Source organism: Microcebus murinus, chromosome 1, assembly GCF_040939455.1.
Source record: "Microcebus murinus isolate Inina chromosome 1, M.murinus_Inina_mat1.0, whole genome shotgun sequence".
NCBI lineage: Eukaryota > Metazoa > Chordata > Mammalia > Primates > Cheirogaleidae > Microcebus > Microcebus murinus.
In genome coordinates this window covers 157650933-157668982 of record NC_134104.1, presented here as the reverse complement: position 1 = coordinate 157668982, position 18050 = coordinate 157650933, and the positions used below count along the sequence as shown (strand labels likewise).

At 54.8% G+C, this 18050-nt stretch overlaps 3 protein-coding genes across 4 annotated transcripts in view; 1 reads left to right on the top strand and 2 right to left on the bottom strand.

The window, feature by feature from the left end:
• Positions 1-2043: 2043 nt before the first annotated feature.
• On the bottom strand, positions 2044-5569 carry UQCC5 (ubiquinol-cytochrome c reductase complex assembly factor 5). Its single transcript, XM_012771554.2, has 2 exons — positions 5284-5569; positions 2044-2148 (listed from the first exon to the last, which is right to left on the bottom strand). Exons 1-2 carry the CDS (start codon positions 5432-5434, stop codon positions 2087-2089), a joined length of 213 nt encoding a protein of 70 aa, XP_012627008.1. The 5' UTR covers positions 5435-5569; the 3' UTR covers positions 2044-2086.
• Positions 5570-8561: 2992 nt separating this feature from the next.
• Positions 8562-17764, top strand: NT5DC2 (5'-nucleotidase domain containing 2). Of its 2 annotated transcripts, XM_012771532.2 has the most exons (14): positions 8562-8887; positions 13135-13319; positions 13528-13602; positions 13825-13880; positions 13975-14068; positions 14266-14394; positions 14481-14541; positions 14625-14727; positions 14836-14937; positions 15160-15241; positions 16866-16952; positions 17031-17171; positions 17258-17322; positions 17401-17764. In XM_012771532.2, the coding sequence occupies exons 1-14, from the start codon at positions 8668-8670 to the stop codon at positions 17660-17662; spliced, it is 1662 nt and encodes a 553-aa protein (XP_012626986.2). In that variant the 5' UTR covers positions 8562-8667; the 3' UTR covers positions 17663-17764. The 2 variants fall into 2 exon arrangements, with proteins under 2 accessions (XP_012626986.2, XP_075864543.1); XM_076008428.1 differs by lacking the exon at positions 17258-17322 and having other exon boundaries at positions 8591-8887; positions 17401-17625.
• STAB1 (stabilin 1) overlaps positions 17637-18050 on the bottom strand; it is a 27197-nt gene continuing 26783 nt past the window's right edge. Inside the window, exons 68-69 of the mRNA XM_012771531.2 lie at positions 17922-18038; positions 17637-17846 (exon numbers count right to left, since the gene is read on the bottom strand). Coding sequence (XP_012626985.2) covers positions 17790-17846; positions 17922-18038 — 174 coding nt within the window. The 3' untranslated portion in view covers positions 17637-17789. The remainder of the gene's footprint in view (positions 17847-17921; positions 18039-18050) is intronic.

Here is an 18050-nt window from a genome sequence, read left to right as displayed (position 1 = left end):
TAAGTCCCTAATTTTCAAAAGTTTGGTGTCCTTCCATAAATCAACACTCCAATGGAAAGTAAAAAAAGAAATGAAGAGGAAAACCCTAGGGAAAACTAATACAAACTTCAGGCTAATGGTTCTCTCTGGTGTAGAGACAGGGAGATGAGCCAGGGAATGAACCCACAGCAGACACAGAAATTGGCTAATGGTTTTATTAGTGTTTACTGTTATTCTTTGTAAAAGGTGTGTGTAAGTATTATGTATTCTCTTTATGTATTTAATATTAAACTTCTAAATTTAGAAGCAGTGGGTGGACAAGGGGGAACATACGGAATATGGCCATATAATTGAGAGAATCATACCACAGTTTTAATTTATTATGCAGCAGTCTAAACACTAAAAATGCCTGTAAAGTTAGTTAGGTTTACCATGACCTCTAGGTGACACAGCTGAGCATGAGAATACAGTGAACCACATTCCTCTCCCTGGTGGTATTGGTTATTACTGACCTTCGCATTCAAGCCATCTCCCAGCAGTGACCCTGGGCTTGCTGTAATTAGTGAGTGCTTAATGAGATCTGAGCTGTTAGTGATTTTTGACTGAATTGGTTCTGACATAAATGGACTAACTTAAATTAGAAAAAAAAATCTCTAGAAAAATTTCAAGGAGACATGTTTATGGCACAGATCATTAACTTGAGGATATCTTATGGCCTTAAGCATCAGCTTTATTCTTGTGCAATAGTTAGAAACTATTTTTTTTAAGACGAGACTCTGCCATCCCAGCTAGAGTACAGTGGCATCATCTTAGCTCACTGCAACCTCAGACTCCTGGGCTCAAGCTATCCTACTGCCTCAGCCTCCTGAGTAGCTGGGACTACAGGCATGCGCCACCATGCCCGGCTAATTTTTTTCTCTATATATTTTTAATTGTCCAGCTAATTTCTTTCTAATTTTTTAGTAGAGACAGGGTCTAGTGCTTGCTCAGGCTGGTCTCAAACTCCTGAGCTCAATCGACCCGCCTCGGCCTCCCAGAGTGCTAGGATTACAGGCGTGTGCCACCACACCTGGCCTCATTTTTCCGTGTTTAGTAGAGATGGGTAGTTGCTCTTGCTCAGGCTAGTCTTGAACTCCTGAGCTCAAGTAATCTTCCCAACTCGGCCTCCCAGAATGCTAGGATTATAGGCGTGAGCCACCACACCTGGCCAGAAACTATTTTGAAACTTAGTCTTCTACAGTATGCAGATATTTTGTTTGAAACGATGTTGGATATTATTATCCAAGCATGGGAAGACATCTTTGCTTTCTTTACCAGGCAGACCCAAACTTGCGCTGAGTCAAATTGCCAAATCTCTCAATAGACTGAGCCTCTGATTTAGCTCAAGTCTGTGGTTGCTTTACACTGTGTAGTTTCACTTTCTTATGGAGGGAGCAGTTGTCTTTATCAGTAGTGGCTGGATGAAAGAACAGTATCTTCATCACAGAGAGGTGTGAAGCCGTTGCCCACAGTCCTCATGGAGGCCCAGCCCTTGTATGTTAGTGGAGCCAGGCAAGGGAGGGGCTTATTTCTGTTCACAACAATACTAGCATGAGTAATGTGTAGTCAGTCAGGAATTCCTACTCTCCTAGAAAAAAAGATTATAATCTGGTAGCTGGCAGAGATGTAAATTGCATAATTATCCTGGTTTAACTGATCTTGCAATGGAGAATGTGCCCATGATTTAATTTGAATTCTGCAAAAAAGTAAATAAGGTTATCATTAGTTGCCTAAAAACAAAGGGCTTCAGGAACAATTCATACTGCACTGAAAAGCATCCCAATTGATCCTTGATTTGTTTAAGAAATATTTCATGGACTATCACTGGGTAAGTGTTTCAGGAGGAAATAATTTTCCCACAAGTGTTGCCCAGCAATTCGTTGGGAAGTATTCAAGCAGAGATTGCTAAACTATAAAAATTCTTTATAAAGACAGTTCTTAGAATACTATAAAGCTGCTACAGGACAAGCTGTGTAAGAATAAGAGATCTGAAAAGTACATTTTCACAGGTGTTGAAACCAATAGTGAAAATTCATATTCACTTTATTGACTGCTGAAGCTCAGTCTCTCATTCATCTTCCAGCCTTCTCTGATACTGTCTTTCTGAGGCTTTTCTACGGTAGACATCATCTGTATCAAACAAAAAGTGTGCTTAGATTTTTAAAAAACTGAGGAATTTAAAATACTCAGCTCTGAATAATTCAACCAATAATCTAGATCTGTCACTTATTTTTGAATCTCAATGTTTAACTCAATACCAAATAATACCAAAATAAGCTTAATTTAAAATAGAACTTGATTTAAATGAGGACTGTGTTAATGGAGTTCTAGACTTAAATAGCAAACATTGGATCATGTCCTAGCACACCTCTTAGCAATGTTTCACGACTTCCCTCACTTGCTTCTCCCCCCTAGTTTCTATTCTGTGTTCTTACATCATCCTGCTTAACTAAAACCTGGCCCCTCAAAGGCACTTCTTGCCCTGGCTTTCTGCTGCTCCATCTCCTACACCCAAAAACTTTCAGGTGGGAAGGGGAGGTCAATTTCCTTGTTCTCAGCTGTTGCTTTTCCAGACTGATTCTCTACCCTCGAAGAATCTTCTTCCTTTGTGGCATATGCCATTTGACTTTCACCATCATGCCTCTTCAGTGACTGAAAGTGAAGGCCTCTAGTTTAGACTCCTTGCTCCTAACCTGTGCCTTCCCCCCAACTCCCTTCACCTCTGGCTTCTCCAGTCACTTGCAGTGCTCCTATGAAGGAAGTCTGCTCAGACAACAACCTCCACTAACCCTTCTAGCCCTCCTATCCTTGGATCTCACCAACTTCTTCCCCAGGCCCTTGACCCCTGTCTTCCTCAGCAACCTCACCCCCACCCACTTCTTTCTTCCTGCCAAACCGGCTGAAATTCCTTCACACTCTTGTTAATATCTTAACTTCTTGACACATCCTCAAAACCGCAACCACAGATTAATCCACTTCCTCCCTTCTCCAGTCCTCACCCTACTTGTTATGCACTGCAGGGCCAACTGATGCCTCTTATTGGGTCCACTGAGATGCTGACAATCCTGTTTCCTCAGGAGACCCTTCTTCACCCACTCACAAATGGCCTTGAAGTCTGCACAGAGAAATGTCATCAGTAAAAACTCTTTCAGCTAACTTCCAAGGGCTACTTCTGCCATCCTCTCAAGGGTCAAGTGTCTCCAGCTTCCCTCCACCCCTTCCTTCCTGATCATCATTTGCACATCCTCCAGTCTCTCCAGGGGGAGAGGTTACCTCCCCTTCACAGAGTCAAACTTCTTTAACCTCCTGTCTTCAGTGATAACAAACCTTCCCGGTTTCCCTCCTTGCCTCTGGCCATTTTCAATCCTTAAAATACTGGAGTTTAGGCCCGGCGTGGTGGCTCATGCCTGTAATCCTAGCACTCTGGGAGGCCGAGGCGGGCGGATTGCTCAAGGTCAGGAGTTCAAAACCACCCTGAGCAAGAGCGAGACCCTGTCTCTACTATAAATAGAAACAAATTAATTGGCCAACTAATATATATATAGAAAAAATTAGCCGGGCATGGTGGCGCATGCCTGTAGTCCCAGCTACTCGGGAGGCTGAGGCAGGAGGATTGCTTGAGCCCAGGAGTTTGAGGTTGCTGTGAGCTAGGCTGACGCCATGGCACTCACTCTAGCCTGGGCAACAAAGCGAGACTCTGTCTCAAAAAAAAAAAAAATACTGGAGTTTGACTCTGTGACTTTCATCACAGTTTGCTTGTGAATGGCCCACATATCCAGATTTCTGGCCCAGATATACTTCCTGGGCTTCAAATCTGTATAACCACCTCCACCTCAGCACATCCCAAATGGAGCCCAGGATCACTCTGCCTGTGTTTTGCACCTTTAGGAAAGTACCACCCCTGCTTCAACTGTTCTACCAGAAGCCTCCACTCTTCATCTCCTGAGTCTACTCCATCACCAAGCCCTGTCGGTACTACCTCTGGGGTGGCTCTAATGCTACCCAGCCCTTGGCATCCCTTCTGCCCCCAACCTAGACTAGGCCATTATCTAAAATCCAGACAGCCACACAGCCTAAGTGTTCTGCCAATCTGCTCTCCACAAAGAGACAAAGAGCCATTCTCCACAGTGTTATTCCACTGCTTAAAACCCCTCAATCCTTGTAATCCATTCTTGGTTCTTCAGTCCCTTTGCAGCCCTGCCCATGCACAGTTTTAGCCACTTCCCCTCACTGTTCATCTGCTTCAATCCTCAAACACACAGCATGTTCTCACACAAGGCCCCATGTCTACTTTTACCACTGCCCTAAAGATGCTTTCTACTCTGCAAACCTTCCCCTCATCTGGCTGACACCTAACCAATATTCAGGTCCTACTTTACTTGGTAACTGCTTCCAGAAGCCTTCCCTGCACTTTCTAGTACAGGTGAGGTACTCCTCCCACTTTCCCCTCACAGCACTGATCGTGCTTAATGGTAACTGTATCATCTAAGAGCTCTTCTGGAGTGAGGAACTCTGTGCCTTATTCACTATATCCTCTCAGGGGTGCTCATTAACTATCGATGAACAGATGAACACAAGGACTAAATATCTTTAGGAATAACTAATGTAACAATTTTTTTCTTAAAGTGAAGGTTGGCAATTCACAAGTGATACAGTGTTTCAGGAGAGGGGCAAAAAAGAAAGGGCCTAAGGGTTGGGGCAAGTATTTATGAAAGAGTAACTGGCTTGCCCAGAGTTAGTGCTCAGCAAAGCAATGCCAGGCATTCTTTTCACAGTGCTGAGCGAAAGACCTGTCGCCAGTACTGCCCTGTAAAGACAGTGCTAATTAGCCAAGCTAGGCAGATCAGCTCCCTCCAGCGTTTAGACTGGAGAGTCCAGAAAGGACTAGCCAGTGCGCAGCAGCTTCCATGAATCCTCAGGCTCCACCTCCTCCTACATTGGCTGTGAGCAAGTCTGTTTCTTGGGCCCAAACAATGTCACTGGCAGGGGTGAAGGGCAGGCTTGGGAGGACTGGAGGTACGTGCCCTCTCCTAAAAGTTTAGAGAAGGTTGCAATGCTGAACGCCAACGCCCGGCTTGGGCGTTGGCGAGAGAGGAAGCGAATGCCAAGCGAAAGGAATCGCACTTGCCCTTCTGAGAAGGATAAAAGCAGCCTCAGCTCTCTGAAAGGAATGAGCGGTCTGCAATATAGAATACCCCCCAGGGAAAAGGAATCCCTCCTCGTGCACTCCTAAAAGGAAACAGAGACTGCTGCACCCTCACTTACAGAAGGTCTCCTGGCCCACGCGCACTTTAATCATGATCCACTCCATCAATCCTCCCAGGACAAAAAAAAATGGCAGGAACCTGTAGATGCCGAGTTGCTGCTTCCCGGGCACCCGTTGTAGAATCCGCTTCACCTGGGCCCTGGAGAACATGCTCGAATGAGGTCGTGGAGACAGGAATGGCAGAACCAGGCGCCACCGGAGGGCCAGAACGCAGCTGAGGGTGCCGCGCCAGTCCTAACCGAGCACAGAGGCCCAGGCGCTGAGCGACTGCAGCCTGGTGCGAGAGAGCCGGGTCCGCCAATCGGGGTGCAGCGGGGCGTGCGGATCCGCCAATCAGAGTACCGTGGGGCGCGCGTGCTCTGTGAGGCTGAGCCGAGTCAGAAGGAGCTGGCGCAGGCGCTTTGGCTTTGGAGGCGGAGCAGCCCAAGGGGGCGGGGCCGTCCACGTGGCGTCGGCCCCGCCCCGCGCCCGGCCCAAGTCCCGGCCTCCCTGGTGCGGGGCTCGGAGTTGGCAGCCCTGCGCTCTAATCCGCCACCGTCATTTTTTTTCTTAATACCCTGGTGGAAGTGAGACCTTCTTTTATGAACTAATCCTGTACTGCACCACACTCTAAAATGCAATTACGCAAGGTCTTGCGTTTATTTCGGGCACGTGATTAGACTTCTAAAATAACAGAATTTGATATGCATTGTTGAAAGCTGAATTTTATCATTAGTACAAAAGTCTAAATCAGAGCCTTGCCACAAACAACCCTAAATTAATGAAAGCTATCATGTATGGGGCACTTACTGTTCTATGGGCGTTTGTAGGTGCTCTATTCACAATGATTGCAGAAGAGCATGATGGTCAAAGAGCTTGGGGTGGCCAGGAGTGCTGGCTCAGGCCTGTTATCCTAGCACTATTGGGAGGCCAAGGCGGGAGGATCACTTGAGATCAGGTGTTCCAGACCAGCCTGAGTAACAGTCAGACACCAGCCCCCTCTACTAAAAGTAGAAAAAATTAGCCAGGCGTGGTGGCAAGGCCTGTAGTCCCAGCTACTCGGGAGGCTGAGGCAGGAGAATCACTTGAGCCCTGGAGTTTGAGGTTGCTGTGAGCTAGGCTGAGGCCACGGCACTCTACCCAGAGCAACATAGCGAGACTCTGTCTTAATAAATAAATAAATAAGAGCGTGAGCTCTTGTCAAACCACATCCCTGCTCCACAGGTACTACCTTAGCCTGTCTCCATTCCCACAGGGTAAAATGTGAAACTCTCTACAATATTATGGTAATGATTTGCTGAGCCTTGGCTCTTCATATGTACTACCTTAACTGAGAAGTTAGAGACTGAGCCAGGTAGAAGCAGGGCTCTAACTCCAGAGCCTCCACTCATCATCATACCCTCTCATGCTGCCTCACTGTGCTTGCTGAAGGTGCCGTGTTTCCCCGAAAACACGACCTACCCATAAAATAAGCCCTAGCAGGATTTCTAAGCATTTGTGCAATATAAGCCCTACCCAGAAAATAGACCTAATGATGGGCTACACGTATCTGCACAACCCGTGCATTTCGTCGTGGAGCGGTAAAGAAAAAGAGCAGCCCTTCTCATCTGCCCCATGAGAGCTCTATTGTTTGACATGAGAGATTGGGGCCAATGGTTCTAAAGGAAATAGAGTCACAAGAAATTCAGGATGGAATCTGGGATTTGGAGAGTTATGATGATGTTCCAGAAGAACATGACTAAACTATATTTGAATAAATGTAGATTGTTGTACTGTACTTAAAAAAAAGTAACACATCTCCTGAAAATAAACCCTAGGGTGTCTTACTGAGGAAAAATAAATATAAGAGCCTGTCTTATTTTCGGGGAAACACGGTATCTGTAAAGAACTGTCACCCTATTACCTAGGGCTAAAATAACAACTGGAGGAATAGCTTGAGAATGGAAACAACTATTAGACAATCTAAGAAAATCAAATGAAAGCTTGGAACCAATGAGGGGATTTGGTGACAGGGATCCAAAATATACAAAAGCAGACTGGAGGAGAGAGAAAAAGAACTGGTGCAGGGCCCCAAAAAGGGTCATAGGGCAGGCAGGGAATAGCCTGAGCTGTCCTCTGTAATTGGCTCTGAAGGGCCAGCCAGGAAGCCTCCTTCTGCTCTGTGTTCACTACACACACACACACACACACACACACACACACACACACACACCGCACCCCAGCTTGGTGCTGGCTCTTTTCTCTTGGTGGTTCTGAGGCCGGACGACACAGGGTGTCCATATGCCTGGAGGAGGTTAGGTGAGGCCAGGTCCCCAGCGCCTGCGGAGCTCACTGGAGCCCTCAGGGCGCCACCACCCATTGGCCTCAATCCTCACCAGTGCCTGGTTCAATGTCTGGCACACTGTAGCTCTTCAGCTGAAGTTCAGTGGAGCTTGAAACACACGTGCACCCTTAAGCCCAGCAAGGCTACCCCAGGCAACAATGTGTTCCCACCTGGCCACCTACCACCCACAGGGCCCACGGGTGCTGGGTCAGCCTCCTCCAGGCCCAATGCACAGCTTGGTGCGTGTGAGGCTCCAAAAACAAATCTGAGTAGAAGAAATGTTGGGGGACAGCGGTTCCAAGACGAAAATACGAATTTCCTTGGAAAGTCTAGCGACAAAGCTAAAAGACACCGCGGGCATCCCAAGAGGGGCCTACGCCTGGAAGCCAGGAGCCGGGCAGGTCATGCGGCCATTTGCTGTGGGCAGAACCAGGCCGACACAGTGACCCCTGTCCCACTGCTCGGAGTTAGAAGGGGTCACCTGGAGGTACCGGGAGAAGCAGCTGCTCAGGGGACGTTGTCTACCCTGCAGGTCCTGTGGTCTCACCCAGTGCCGGCCTGCCACCAGGGAGAGCGCGGGGAGGGCTCTTTATTTGCTAAATAGATGAACGGAAGCGGCCCAGGCTCTGGTCAGCGGGCAGGCAGGGGCTGGAGGCGGGAGACAGGGTCCTGCGAAAGGAGGACGGGGCCCTGGGGGAGGGGAGCGGAGCATGTGGGCCGGGAGGACCCAGAGGCGTGGGGGAGGGGCGGAGGACCCGGGCTGGGGCGGACCGCCGCGCTCCGGGCCTCTCCTCCGCGGCCGACAGGAGGCGGAGTCGCCGTCGCCGCCGCGACGACTGAAGGGGGCGCAGAGCCCTTCGCCGCCGCGCCGGAGGCTGGGGGAGGGGCCGGGAGCCGCCCCGCCCGGCAGGGACCTCCCGCCCCCCGGACCGAGCGGCGCGCCCATTGGCCTGCCGGGCTCCGCGCGCCGCGCCCATTGGCCGGCCGCCGTGAGCAGCACGCGGCCACCGTGGCGGGCGCGCAGTCGGAGCGCGGCGGGCCGGCCGGAGGGCCCAGGGCGGCGGGGCGGCGCGCGGTGGGCATGGCGGGCGCGGGGCTGCGGGCGGCCGCTCGGCGCTGGCTGCTGTGCGGAGGCCAGGGCGGGCCGCGAGCCGCCTCGACCTCGCCCTCCTGCCCTGGCTGCGGCCCCCCGGGTCCCGGCGCCCAGTGCCCCGGCACTCCCCGCTCCGCGCCCGCCGGCGGCGCCGAACTCAGCGCTCACCTGTGGGCCCGCTACCAGGACATGCGGAGACTGGTGCACGGTGGGTGAGCCGGAGCGGGACGTGCGCCCGGGGTGTCTCCCGCGGGGCGGACGGACGGACGGACCGAGCGCCAGGACACCGCCCCCAAGCCGTCGCGGGCGCAGCTTCTCTCGGGAAGCGCCCGGTGGGGCTCGCCGGGGCCCGGGAGCCCGAGGGCCGGGCGGCTTTTCGGGAGAGGCTCGGGCGGGAGGTTTGTTCCCGGCTCGGGCTACAAGAGCTCGTGGCTCCCATAACGGGAGCCAAAGTGCTAGCCGCCCCTGCCGTCTTCCTTTGGGGTCCCGCCTGCCGGGAGGCCACCGCGGAAACGCCCCCAACCCCTTGTTCTGCGCCGGCCCGCAGTGGGCGGGTGTGCTGCGGACAAAGCCAGCGAGCGGCGCTGGCCTGGACGGGTTCCTGGGGGCGGCCCGACCTAGGCCGACGCTGGCTGGACTTTTCAGACACACCTCTTGATTTCGCTCTGGAGGTCCAGCGCACTCGCAGCGCGCCAGGCGAGAGGGTTGGAGAAACGAGAGCAAGTTCCCCCAGTCGCCTGGAATCCAGAAGGGCTGCTACAGCCTTGACCAGGGCTGCACGTAACCAGGGGCGCTTAACCTCTGGCTCCTCTCCCTCCCTCTGTGAAACGGGATGATGAGGCCTGAGGCCCCTCTCAGCAAGGCCAGCCTGGGGTGCACTAGGGAAGCCCAGGAGCTGAGAATGCCGGACATCTGCCCACTCGTCCGGGTGTGTCAGGTGGGGTCCTGCCTCTACAGCAGACAGATGTGGTTTGGGTCAGGGCCCTATCACCAGCTGGGTGGCCCTCAGCAAGCCTCATCCTCTCGAATCTCAGTGTCCTCAGCACAAAACAGTCCGGGGACCTTTGTCACTGGTTGTAGTGATGACTGGAAAAGAGCCAGGCCAAGAATGGACAGGGGAGCTTCCGGAGGAGGAACCCCCAGGGGTGATGTGGCTTTCATTGTCTGATAAGACAAAGTAGCCCTGTCTGGAAGATCCCAGTGCACTGGACAGGGGCCTCCACTGCAGCTGTGTGGAGGCCTGGGGAGTGGAGGGTGGCAGAGACACACTTCTTGACAAGCTGAAGGCAGAATAGTGAAGTCCCCTGAGGACGGGTGGTTGAATGGTTGTTTTGAAGCCTTTGGGCCTCTATCAGCCCTCGAAGTCCTGGGTTGAATTTACCTCCATGGAGGGGCAGGCCTGGGTGCTATTTAAGAAGTCTGGGCTGGGTGCGGTCACTCACGCCTGTAATCCTAGCACTCTGAGAAGCCTAGGCAGGAGGATCGTTTGAGCTCAAGAGTTCAAGACCAGCCTGAGCAAGAGTGAGACCCTGTCTCTACTAAAAATAGGAAAAAAAAAATTAGCCAGTCAACTAAAAATAGAAACAAAAATTACCAGAGCATGATGGCTCACACCTGTAGTCGCAGCTACTTGGGAGGCTGAGGCAGGAGGATCACTTGAGCCCAGGAGTTCGAGGTTGCTGTGAGCTAGGCTGACGCCACAGCACTCACGCTAGCCCAGGCAACAGAGTAAGACTCTCAAAAAAAAAAGAGGAGTCCCTTCTGGGTCTTGAGCAGCCTACCTTGGAGGTTTGGGGGCAGGAAAAAGGGGGGTCTACTGAGCATTGTCTTCCATGGCCTGCCTGCATCTGTGTGGATCCTCCCAGACCCCCTAAGCTCCTCTTCCCAAGGGGCCAGGTCATTTCCACCACATGCCATGGTGAGCACCAGGACAAGCCAACTTCACAGCCCTGGGCCTTGACCCTCTCCATGTGGGTGAGATTCGGGGAGGTGACGCAGGCTTAAGGCTAATGCCTATGGCAAAACTTTCTCAGGGAGTCAGGCTCCAGACCAGCCCCTGGGCCCTGAGAGCAGTGCAGCAAGACCACCTGGTCTCAGCATGGTAACTTTGGAGGCTAAGCTGAGGGACACAGTGATTAAGGAAGATGAGATAACCTGAATGCAGATCTGAACTCCATTGCATACTGGTGGGTAGCTTGGAGCAAGCGACTTCACCTCTTTGAGCACCAGTTTCTTCCTCTGAACAATGGAGGAATAAGTGTGACTACCTCACAGGATTGGAGTGAGGATTAAATAAGACAAAGGCACCCACAAGTGAGTGTCATGGCTGCCAGAGGAGTTGGCCCCTGGACCTGGAATCAAGGGTAGGTGTATTGGGAGCTTGGGGCTGAGGAGTAAGAGCATAAGGTGGCCATATGGGTGGCAGGCCAGTGCCAGGTTGGGGGCACATCCTCACCTGGCCCTACACACCACCACTACCCTGTGGAAGGGAGTGGGACCCTGTGGCCCCCTGAGCTATGATTTTCTTGGTCCAAAAATCAGGTCAGGAGGCCAAACCCTGTGGAGTGCTTCCTCATCCTGCTTTGTCCTGGGAGGATTGTCTGTCCCTGGGCCCCTTGGAACATCCCCAAGGTCACGGGTGAAGGCCTGGTCTTAGCCAGAACTCTGTGCCAGCAAGAGGGGCTTCTGGACACTGCACCAAGAGCCACAGTCACAGCTGGTACCCAGGAACTCAGGGCCATGGGAAGGGGAAGGCTCAGGGTCCTAGTGACACCAGGCGAGGGGCATCTCAGAAGCATCTCCCTAGAGGGCTGCAGTTGACTGTTTCGTGTGCATCCAAGTGAAGAGTGACCTGTCTGCACCCACGAATCTGCAGAGCAGCCGCTCTGTGCTGGCCTGGAAACCAGCTGCACCTGTTCCCCCACCCACACCCTGCACTTGGCTCCAAAGGAAAGGGGTGGGGGCAGAGCCCTATGTTCCCAGGGGCCTCCAAGGCAAATGCTCTGGGCATGGGAGCACATCAGCAAGGCGTCTGCCTCTTGAGTGCAGCAGCTGCCAGGCACACTGGGATACCTGGGACTCCTGCTCTGTGATTGGGACTAGCTGTGGTTGAAACAGGGATAGTAGAGACTTGGACCTTGTCCCCTAGAGTGACGTGGGGAAATTGTGGATAGGGAGATCATGGGCTTGGGAGGGATGTCACCCATTTAATCCTGTGTATGAGCCAGTACAGGGTAGGAATGCTACACAGAGCAGCACCTTCCATATGCCCATTTTAGTAAATATGTCGGTCAGTACAATTTTTATTATCCCTTTAGAGACAATGACTCTGAGGCTCAAGAGTTGAGGGTGACATTCCTGAAGTCACAGCCATAACAGGGAAGGCGTCAGCTCATCTGGCTGACCTCAGTGCCTTTTCTAGCATATCTCCTTTCCCCGTCAGCTTCCACCAATGTACAGACGGGGAAACCAAGGCAGATGACCTGGGACCCCTGAGCCCATTCTGCTCAGAGCCAACTGCAGCCCCTTGAGAGCAGCCAGGGACATGGGGTGGCCATGACTGCATCCCCAGAAGGGAATAGCCTGTGTAATGGCCTAGAACCCAAATCACATGTCCCACCTGTCGTAATTAACAATGTTCCCTGGCTAGAGCCAGCAAATGTCATTAGGTGGGCTGGCGGGCAGCTGAAATCCAATTAAAGGGGCCTTGCTCTCTAGGCTGTGGCAGGTGCTCAGAGCTGGCAGCCTGAGCAGTAGAGGGGCTCCCTACCCCACTAATGTTCCTGAGCCCCAGTGCGAGCTGCAGGCGAGGTGGAAACACAGCTATAGCCTCAGCCCCCTAGTCTGGCCAAGACAAAGCCAGCACCCTCTAGGTTGGAGTCCTCAGTCCCCATGCTGTCCTCACACCCCCAGGGAGCTTGGGAGATGGCCAGTGGGCAGCCGAGTAGCTAAAAGAGGAAGAGAGGAGGTTCTCTCCTACAGGGATGAGACAGTGGTGGTTCTGAGCAAGGGAGAGGATTTGCACTGTAGACCGTCCGAAGGGAAGCTGTTCTGCGGCTAGACAGTGAGGAGTTGAGTGTCCACATGCCTGCAGCGTGCTGCCAGGGTTCCAGAACAGCTGTGTGTCTAATGGGGCTTTGTGGTGAGAGCCTGGAGGCGGCACAGGCTCAGTGCCTCTGGTGGGCTGCAGGTTGGGGTATAACTGGGGGACCCGAGGGGAGGAGCTCCAGCCATGGGCTTAGTCCACCACCAGCTCTGCCTTACCCCAGTGATGTGACCCGGGGCAGATGACTTCTCTCCAAGCTTCAGTTCGACCATCTGTAACTCTTAGCATTAGGCTAAGAGTTGCCTTTGTGAGGCTTACAGAGCTGGGCACGCACAAAGTACACAGGAACTATCAGCTGCTGTGGTGGTGGTCATCATCACCATTGTACTACCTCCTTGCATCTCCTTTAGACCTCCTGCCCCCTGAGGTCTGCAGTCTCCTGAACCCGGCAGCCATCTACGCCAACAATGAGATCAGCCTGCGCGATGTAGAGGTCTATGGCTTTGACTACGACTACACGCTGGCCCAGTACGCAGATGCACTGCACCCCGAGATCTTCAATGCTGCCCGTGACATCCTAATTGAGCACTACAAGGTGAGACTAGCCAGGCACGAGGCCCATGCCACCACCAGGCCCCAGAGGCTGGCAGGGTTCAGGTTGGCCTAAGCCCAAGGCTGAGTCATGGGCTCCCCTGCCTGGCAGCTGCTCTGGGCAAGTAGCTGGATTGACCCCCACGGTGGCAGTCCAGTCAGCAGGTGTGGTGGTGCTACTGGCTTAGGCCTGGCCCTCTTCCCCCCAACAGTACCCAGAGGGGATTCGGAAGTATGACTACAACCCCAGCTTTGCCATCCGTGGCCTCCACTACGACATTCAGAAGGTGAGTGGCTGGACAGTTACAGGGGCTACTTCCTTAGGCCCCTCTCCTCTAGAGGTGTTTCCTTACCTGTCCATCTCCTTGGCCTCAAAGCTGTAGCCTCCTCTTGGTGTGCACATGCTCCCTTGGGTACCCTACAGCTGGGGCTGTGGCGTGGGGTAGAAGAGCTGGCTCGGCCAGCAGCAAAACTACCTCAACGCCCGTCCTGGCCCCTGGTGCCCCCAGAGCCTTCTGATGAAGATTGATGCCTTCCACTATGTGCAGCTGGGGACAGCCTACAGGTCAGTGCTGACTCTGCCCCGACCCTGCCCCAGCCCATGCAACTGCCCAGGCTCAGGACCACTCTGGGCTGATGGTGTCTGTGCACCCACTCAGGGGCCTCCAGCCTGTGCCAGACGAGGAGGTGATCGACCTCTATGGGGGCACCCAGCACATCCCACTGTACCAGATGAGCGGCTTCTATGGCAAGGTACCCCTCCATCTGCCGCTGCCCACAGCAGCCCAGCTCAGAGATGGCGCAGTGGATGCTGGCTGGGAGGCAGCCTGCATACCCTGACCCACAGGCTGTACCCTCCACCAGTGTCCCAAGGCAGACTTGGAGCCCTCGGTCTCCAGCGCTGGGGGTGGTGGGGCCAGAGGGGTGTCTGAGACTGTGGCCCCCCCCAGGGCCCCTCCATCAAGCAGTTCATGGACATCTTCTCACTGCCGGAGATGGCACTGCTGTCCTGTGTGGTAGACCACTTCCTAGGCCACGGCCTGGAGTTTGACCAAGCACACCTCTACAAGGACGTGACGGTGAGGGTGCTGGCCCTGCCCCTTGGGTGGGGCAGGAAAGGCCCTCCTGGGCCTGCTGCACCCTCACTGTCCACCCCTGCCCCCAGGATGCCATTCGAGATGTGCATGTGAAGGGCCTCATGTACCAGTGGATTGAGCAGGACATGGGTAAGGGTGGACAATAGCCCTACCGTGGTGTGCCTGACCAGGGTGGCAGGGTTGGCCCTCACAGACCCTTCTTCCCCCATTAGAGAAGTACATCCTGAGAGGGGACGAAACGTTCGCTGTCCTGAGCCGCCTGGTGGCCCATGGGAAACAGCTGTTCCTCATCACCAACAGTCCTTTCAGCTTTGTGTGAGTCCAGCCCCGCTGTGGAAGGAGGAGCAGGGCCAGGGCCCTTGTGGGGTGGGCAGGCCCAGAGCCCCCTTCAGACTGCCTGCTACCTGTACCACCTCTATACAGGGACAAGGGGATGCGGCACATGGTGGGCCCCGATTGGCGCCAACTCTTCGATGTGGTCATCGTCCAGGCGGACAAGCCCAGCTTCTTCACTGACCGGCGCAAGTATGGCCCGGCAGCAGCGGGCAGGGCCAGGGAGGGGGAATGGAGGCCCCACCCCAACGAGGGGACTGAGGCAGGCCAGCCTGGCCTTTGCTCACTGCTCTGCATGCTTAGGGGTGAGGACAGCCCCTTGCTGGCATGTGGCCTTCTATGGAGGAAGGGGAGAGGTGCCCGGCCCATGGCCCTGCCACAGATTGGCAGTCAAGCCTTTCACCCCTGCCCCAGGCCTTTCAGAAAACTGGACGAGAAGGGCTCACTGCAGTGGGACCGTATCACCCGCCTGGAAAAGGGCAAGATCTATCGGCAGGTGAGAGCCATTTGGAGAGAGAGCACGTGGTGGGGCACAGGGCCACACCAAGACCCCAGGCTATGCAGGGACAGCCTCCAAGAAAGCAGCACAACTCCTGGGCGCTGACCAGCCCTGCGCCATGGGGTTGAAGCCAGGGGCCACCAGGGAATGGCTGACAGGGAACAGGTCTGGGTGGTGTCAGGCTGCCTGGGTTTGAATTCCAGCCTGCTACGCGGTAGCAGAGGGAGCCTGGCTTAGTTACCTGGCCTCTGTGCCTTACTTTCTTTGTCTGAAGATGTCTAATAGTGTCTACTTGAGCTGTGGTGTAAAGCCCTGCAAATGGCCAGCGATTGCTAAGTGCCCAGTGAATGGCAATTCTTAGTTGGGACTGTGTACTCGGCCACAGCTAGAATGGGTCTGGTTGGGCCTCTGAACTGAGCCAGTGGGAGCAGCTCACTGGGCTCTCTGGGGAGGTCCCCCTTCCCATCTGTTTAGGATGGCAAGAGGGGGCCTGGTGCTGGGCCGGAGGATTGGGTGGCTGTGAGCAGGAGGTGATTAAGGTTTAGCCCTGGCTGGAATGCGGAAATCCTGGCTGAGCCGGGCTTTTTAGGTGCTGGAGTTCCACAGGCCTTGGGGTCGGGGATAGGGTAAGCCAGAAGTTGGCCGGGTGAGCAGCGAGGGAGTGGTGAGTGCCCCCACCCTCTCACCCCTGCTCAGCCTCCCACCCTGTGACTCTCATGGCTCCCCCAGGCGCAGGTGCATGCCCTCAGCCCCACGTGCTCCCGTGCCTTGGCATCTGGTCAGGGCTGAAGAGGGTCACCAACCTTTGTGGGAAACATGTGACTCTTTCTTCCCTGGCAGCTTTCAGGCTGTTTTTATGCCTGATGTTCTGAAGCCTCCTCACACTGAGTGTGTTGGCTCCTGCTCTGGTTCTCAGTAGCCTCTCACTCTGAGTCCTGTCTTTCTCTGCCCTCCGGGGGCATGTCCTCAGTGGGCCCACCTGCTCCTCAGCCTCTCCATTTGAACTTACTTCAACAATGAAGGTGACTCACAACCACCTGCTTCCATTTCTGAGGCTCTTGGATGCACAGACTGCTCTTTGCTGGGTGCAAATTCCTCCTGCATCTGGGTGTGGGCTGCTGCCCCTCGTGGCTGCTGCATTCCTGCTCCCCTGTGAGCTCCCCCAGTTGTGTTGGGCTTGCCTGAGTGTCTCTGCCTTGCTTTGGCTCTGGAGCAGGAGAAGCAGATGGCTCCAGTGAGGTCTCCCATTGGCCTGCTGGGTCCCTCTGGGCTGAGGCTGGGGAGGCAGCAAGGATTTCAGGGCCACATGGCCTTCCTTGCTGTTTCTTTCTCACAAACAGGGACTTAAGCCCTAGTCTGGGGTGGGTGTGAGGCCACAGGGAGGGGAGGCCGTAGAGGCACAGGCATTGTGCCAGGCCTACAGGAGCCCTTCTGCAGCAGGCAGAACCCCCTTCCCAGGTGGGAGGGGGAGTAGCAAGAACGAGAGCCCAGAGAAGGGACAGCAAGGCCACGGGAAAGGGCAGCCCACATCCGGCTGGGTTGGAGCTGCCTCTGGAGATTTGGGAGGACTGGAGGAGGACAAGGCACACTTGGCCTAGCAGTGTCCCCCTCCTGTTCCCAGGGAAACCTGTTTGACTTCCTGCGCTTGACAGAGTGGCGTGGCCCGCGCGTGCTCTACTTCGGAGACCACCTCTACAGTGACCTGGCGGTGAGGGACAGGGCTGGGCTGCGGGAGAGGGCAGGGAGCCTTCCCAGCTAGCGCTGAGCCCCCCACCCCATCCACCAGGATCTCATGCTGCGGCACGGCTGGCGCACAGGCGCCATCATCCCCGAGCTGGAGCGCGAGATCCGCATCATCAACACGGAGCAGTACATGCACTCGCTGACGTGGCAGCAGGCACTCACGGGGCTGCTGGAGCGCATGCAGGTGGGGGGGTGGCCGGGAGGCTGGGGGAGGGCCAGGGCTGCCGCCTCCCGCACGCACATGCCCAGCGCACGTCGTGTGTCCCGCAGACCTATCAGGACGCGGAGTCGCGGCAGGTGCTGGCCGCCTGGATGAAGGAGCGGCAGGAGCTGAGGTGAGCAGGGCCTGGGCAGCAGTCCCAGCCCAAGCCCCTCCTGGCCCACCCCTCGAGCACCCGTGTCTCCCTCCACAGGTGCATCACCAAGGCGCTGTTCAACGCACAATTTGGGAGCATCTTCCGCACCTTCCACAACCCCACCTACTTCTCTAGGCGCCTCGTGCGCTTCTCCGACCTCTACATGGCCTCCCTCAGCTGCCTGCTCAACTACCGCGTGGACTTCACCTTCTACCCGCGCCGCACACCCCTGCAACACGAGGCACCTCTCTGGATGGACCAGCTGTGCACTGGCTGCATGAAGACACCCTTCCTCGGCGACATGGCCCACATCCGCTGAGGGCACCTTTATTGTCGGGGCAGGCGCCCAGCCCCTCCTGCCCCGTCATCCATTCTGGGTGTCTGTCCAGACAAATAATAAAAGTGATCTCCTTCCTGCACACGCCTCTGCGTCAGCACCAGCCGCGTCACTTGACTGTGAGGATCCTCTGGGTGTCGGGGAAGTCCTCCTCCAGGAGCGCATCCTAGGGGAGGAGGGCTACTTGTGGCAGCGCAGCCAGGGCCTGCCCATTGCACACCCCCCACACCCCTGCACTCACGTCAAAGGGTTCACAAAAGGCATCATGGCTGCCAAAGACGGGGTTGGGGACAGAGACCAGGGTTGGGCTGGTCCCTTCTTGCCATGGGGAGAAGTCATCATCAGCATCATCTTCTGCCTGGGAGCAGGG

Bases quoted from the DNA above. Each gene is read 5' to 3' on its own strand.
- UQCC5 (XM_012771554.2), bottom strand. From the start codon at position 5,434: ATGTTCTCCAGGGCCCAGGTGAAGCGGATTCTACAACGGGTGCCCGGG. The intron at 2,149-5,283 runs GTAAGTGAGGGT...TGTTTGATACAG, and splicing joins CGTGGGCCAGGAGACCTTCT to ATGATGTCTACCGTAGAAAA.
- NT5DC2 (XM_012771532.2), top strand. From the start codon at position 8,668: ATGGCGGGCGCGGGGCTGCGGGCGGCCGCTCGGCGCTGGCTGCTGTGC. The intron at 13,881-13,974 runs GTCAGTGCTGAC...GCACCCACTCAG, and splicing joins CAGCTGGGGACAGCCTACAG to GGGCCTCCAGCCTGTGCCAG. The intron at 14,938-15,159 runs GTATGGCCCGGC...CCCCTGCCCCAG, and splicing joins TTCTTCACTGACCGGCGCAA to GCCTTTCAGAAAACTGGACG.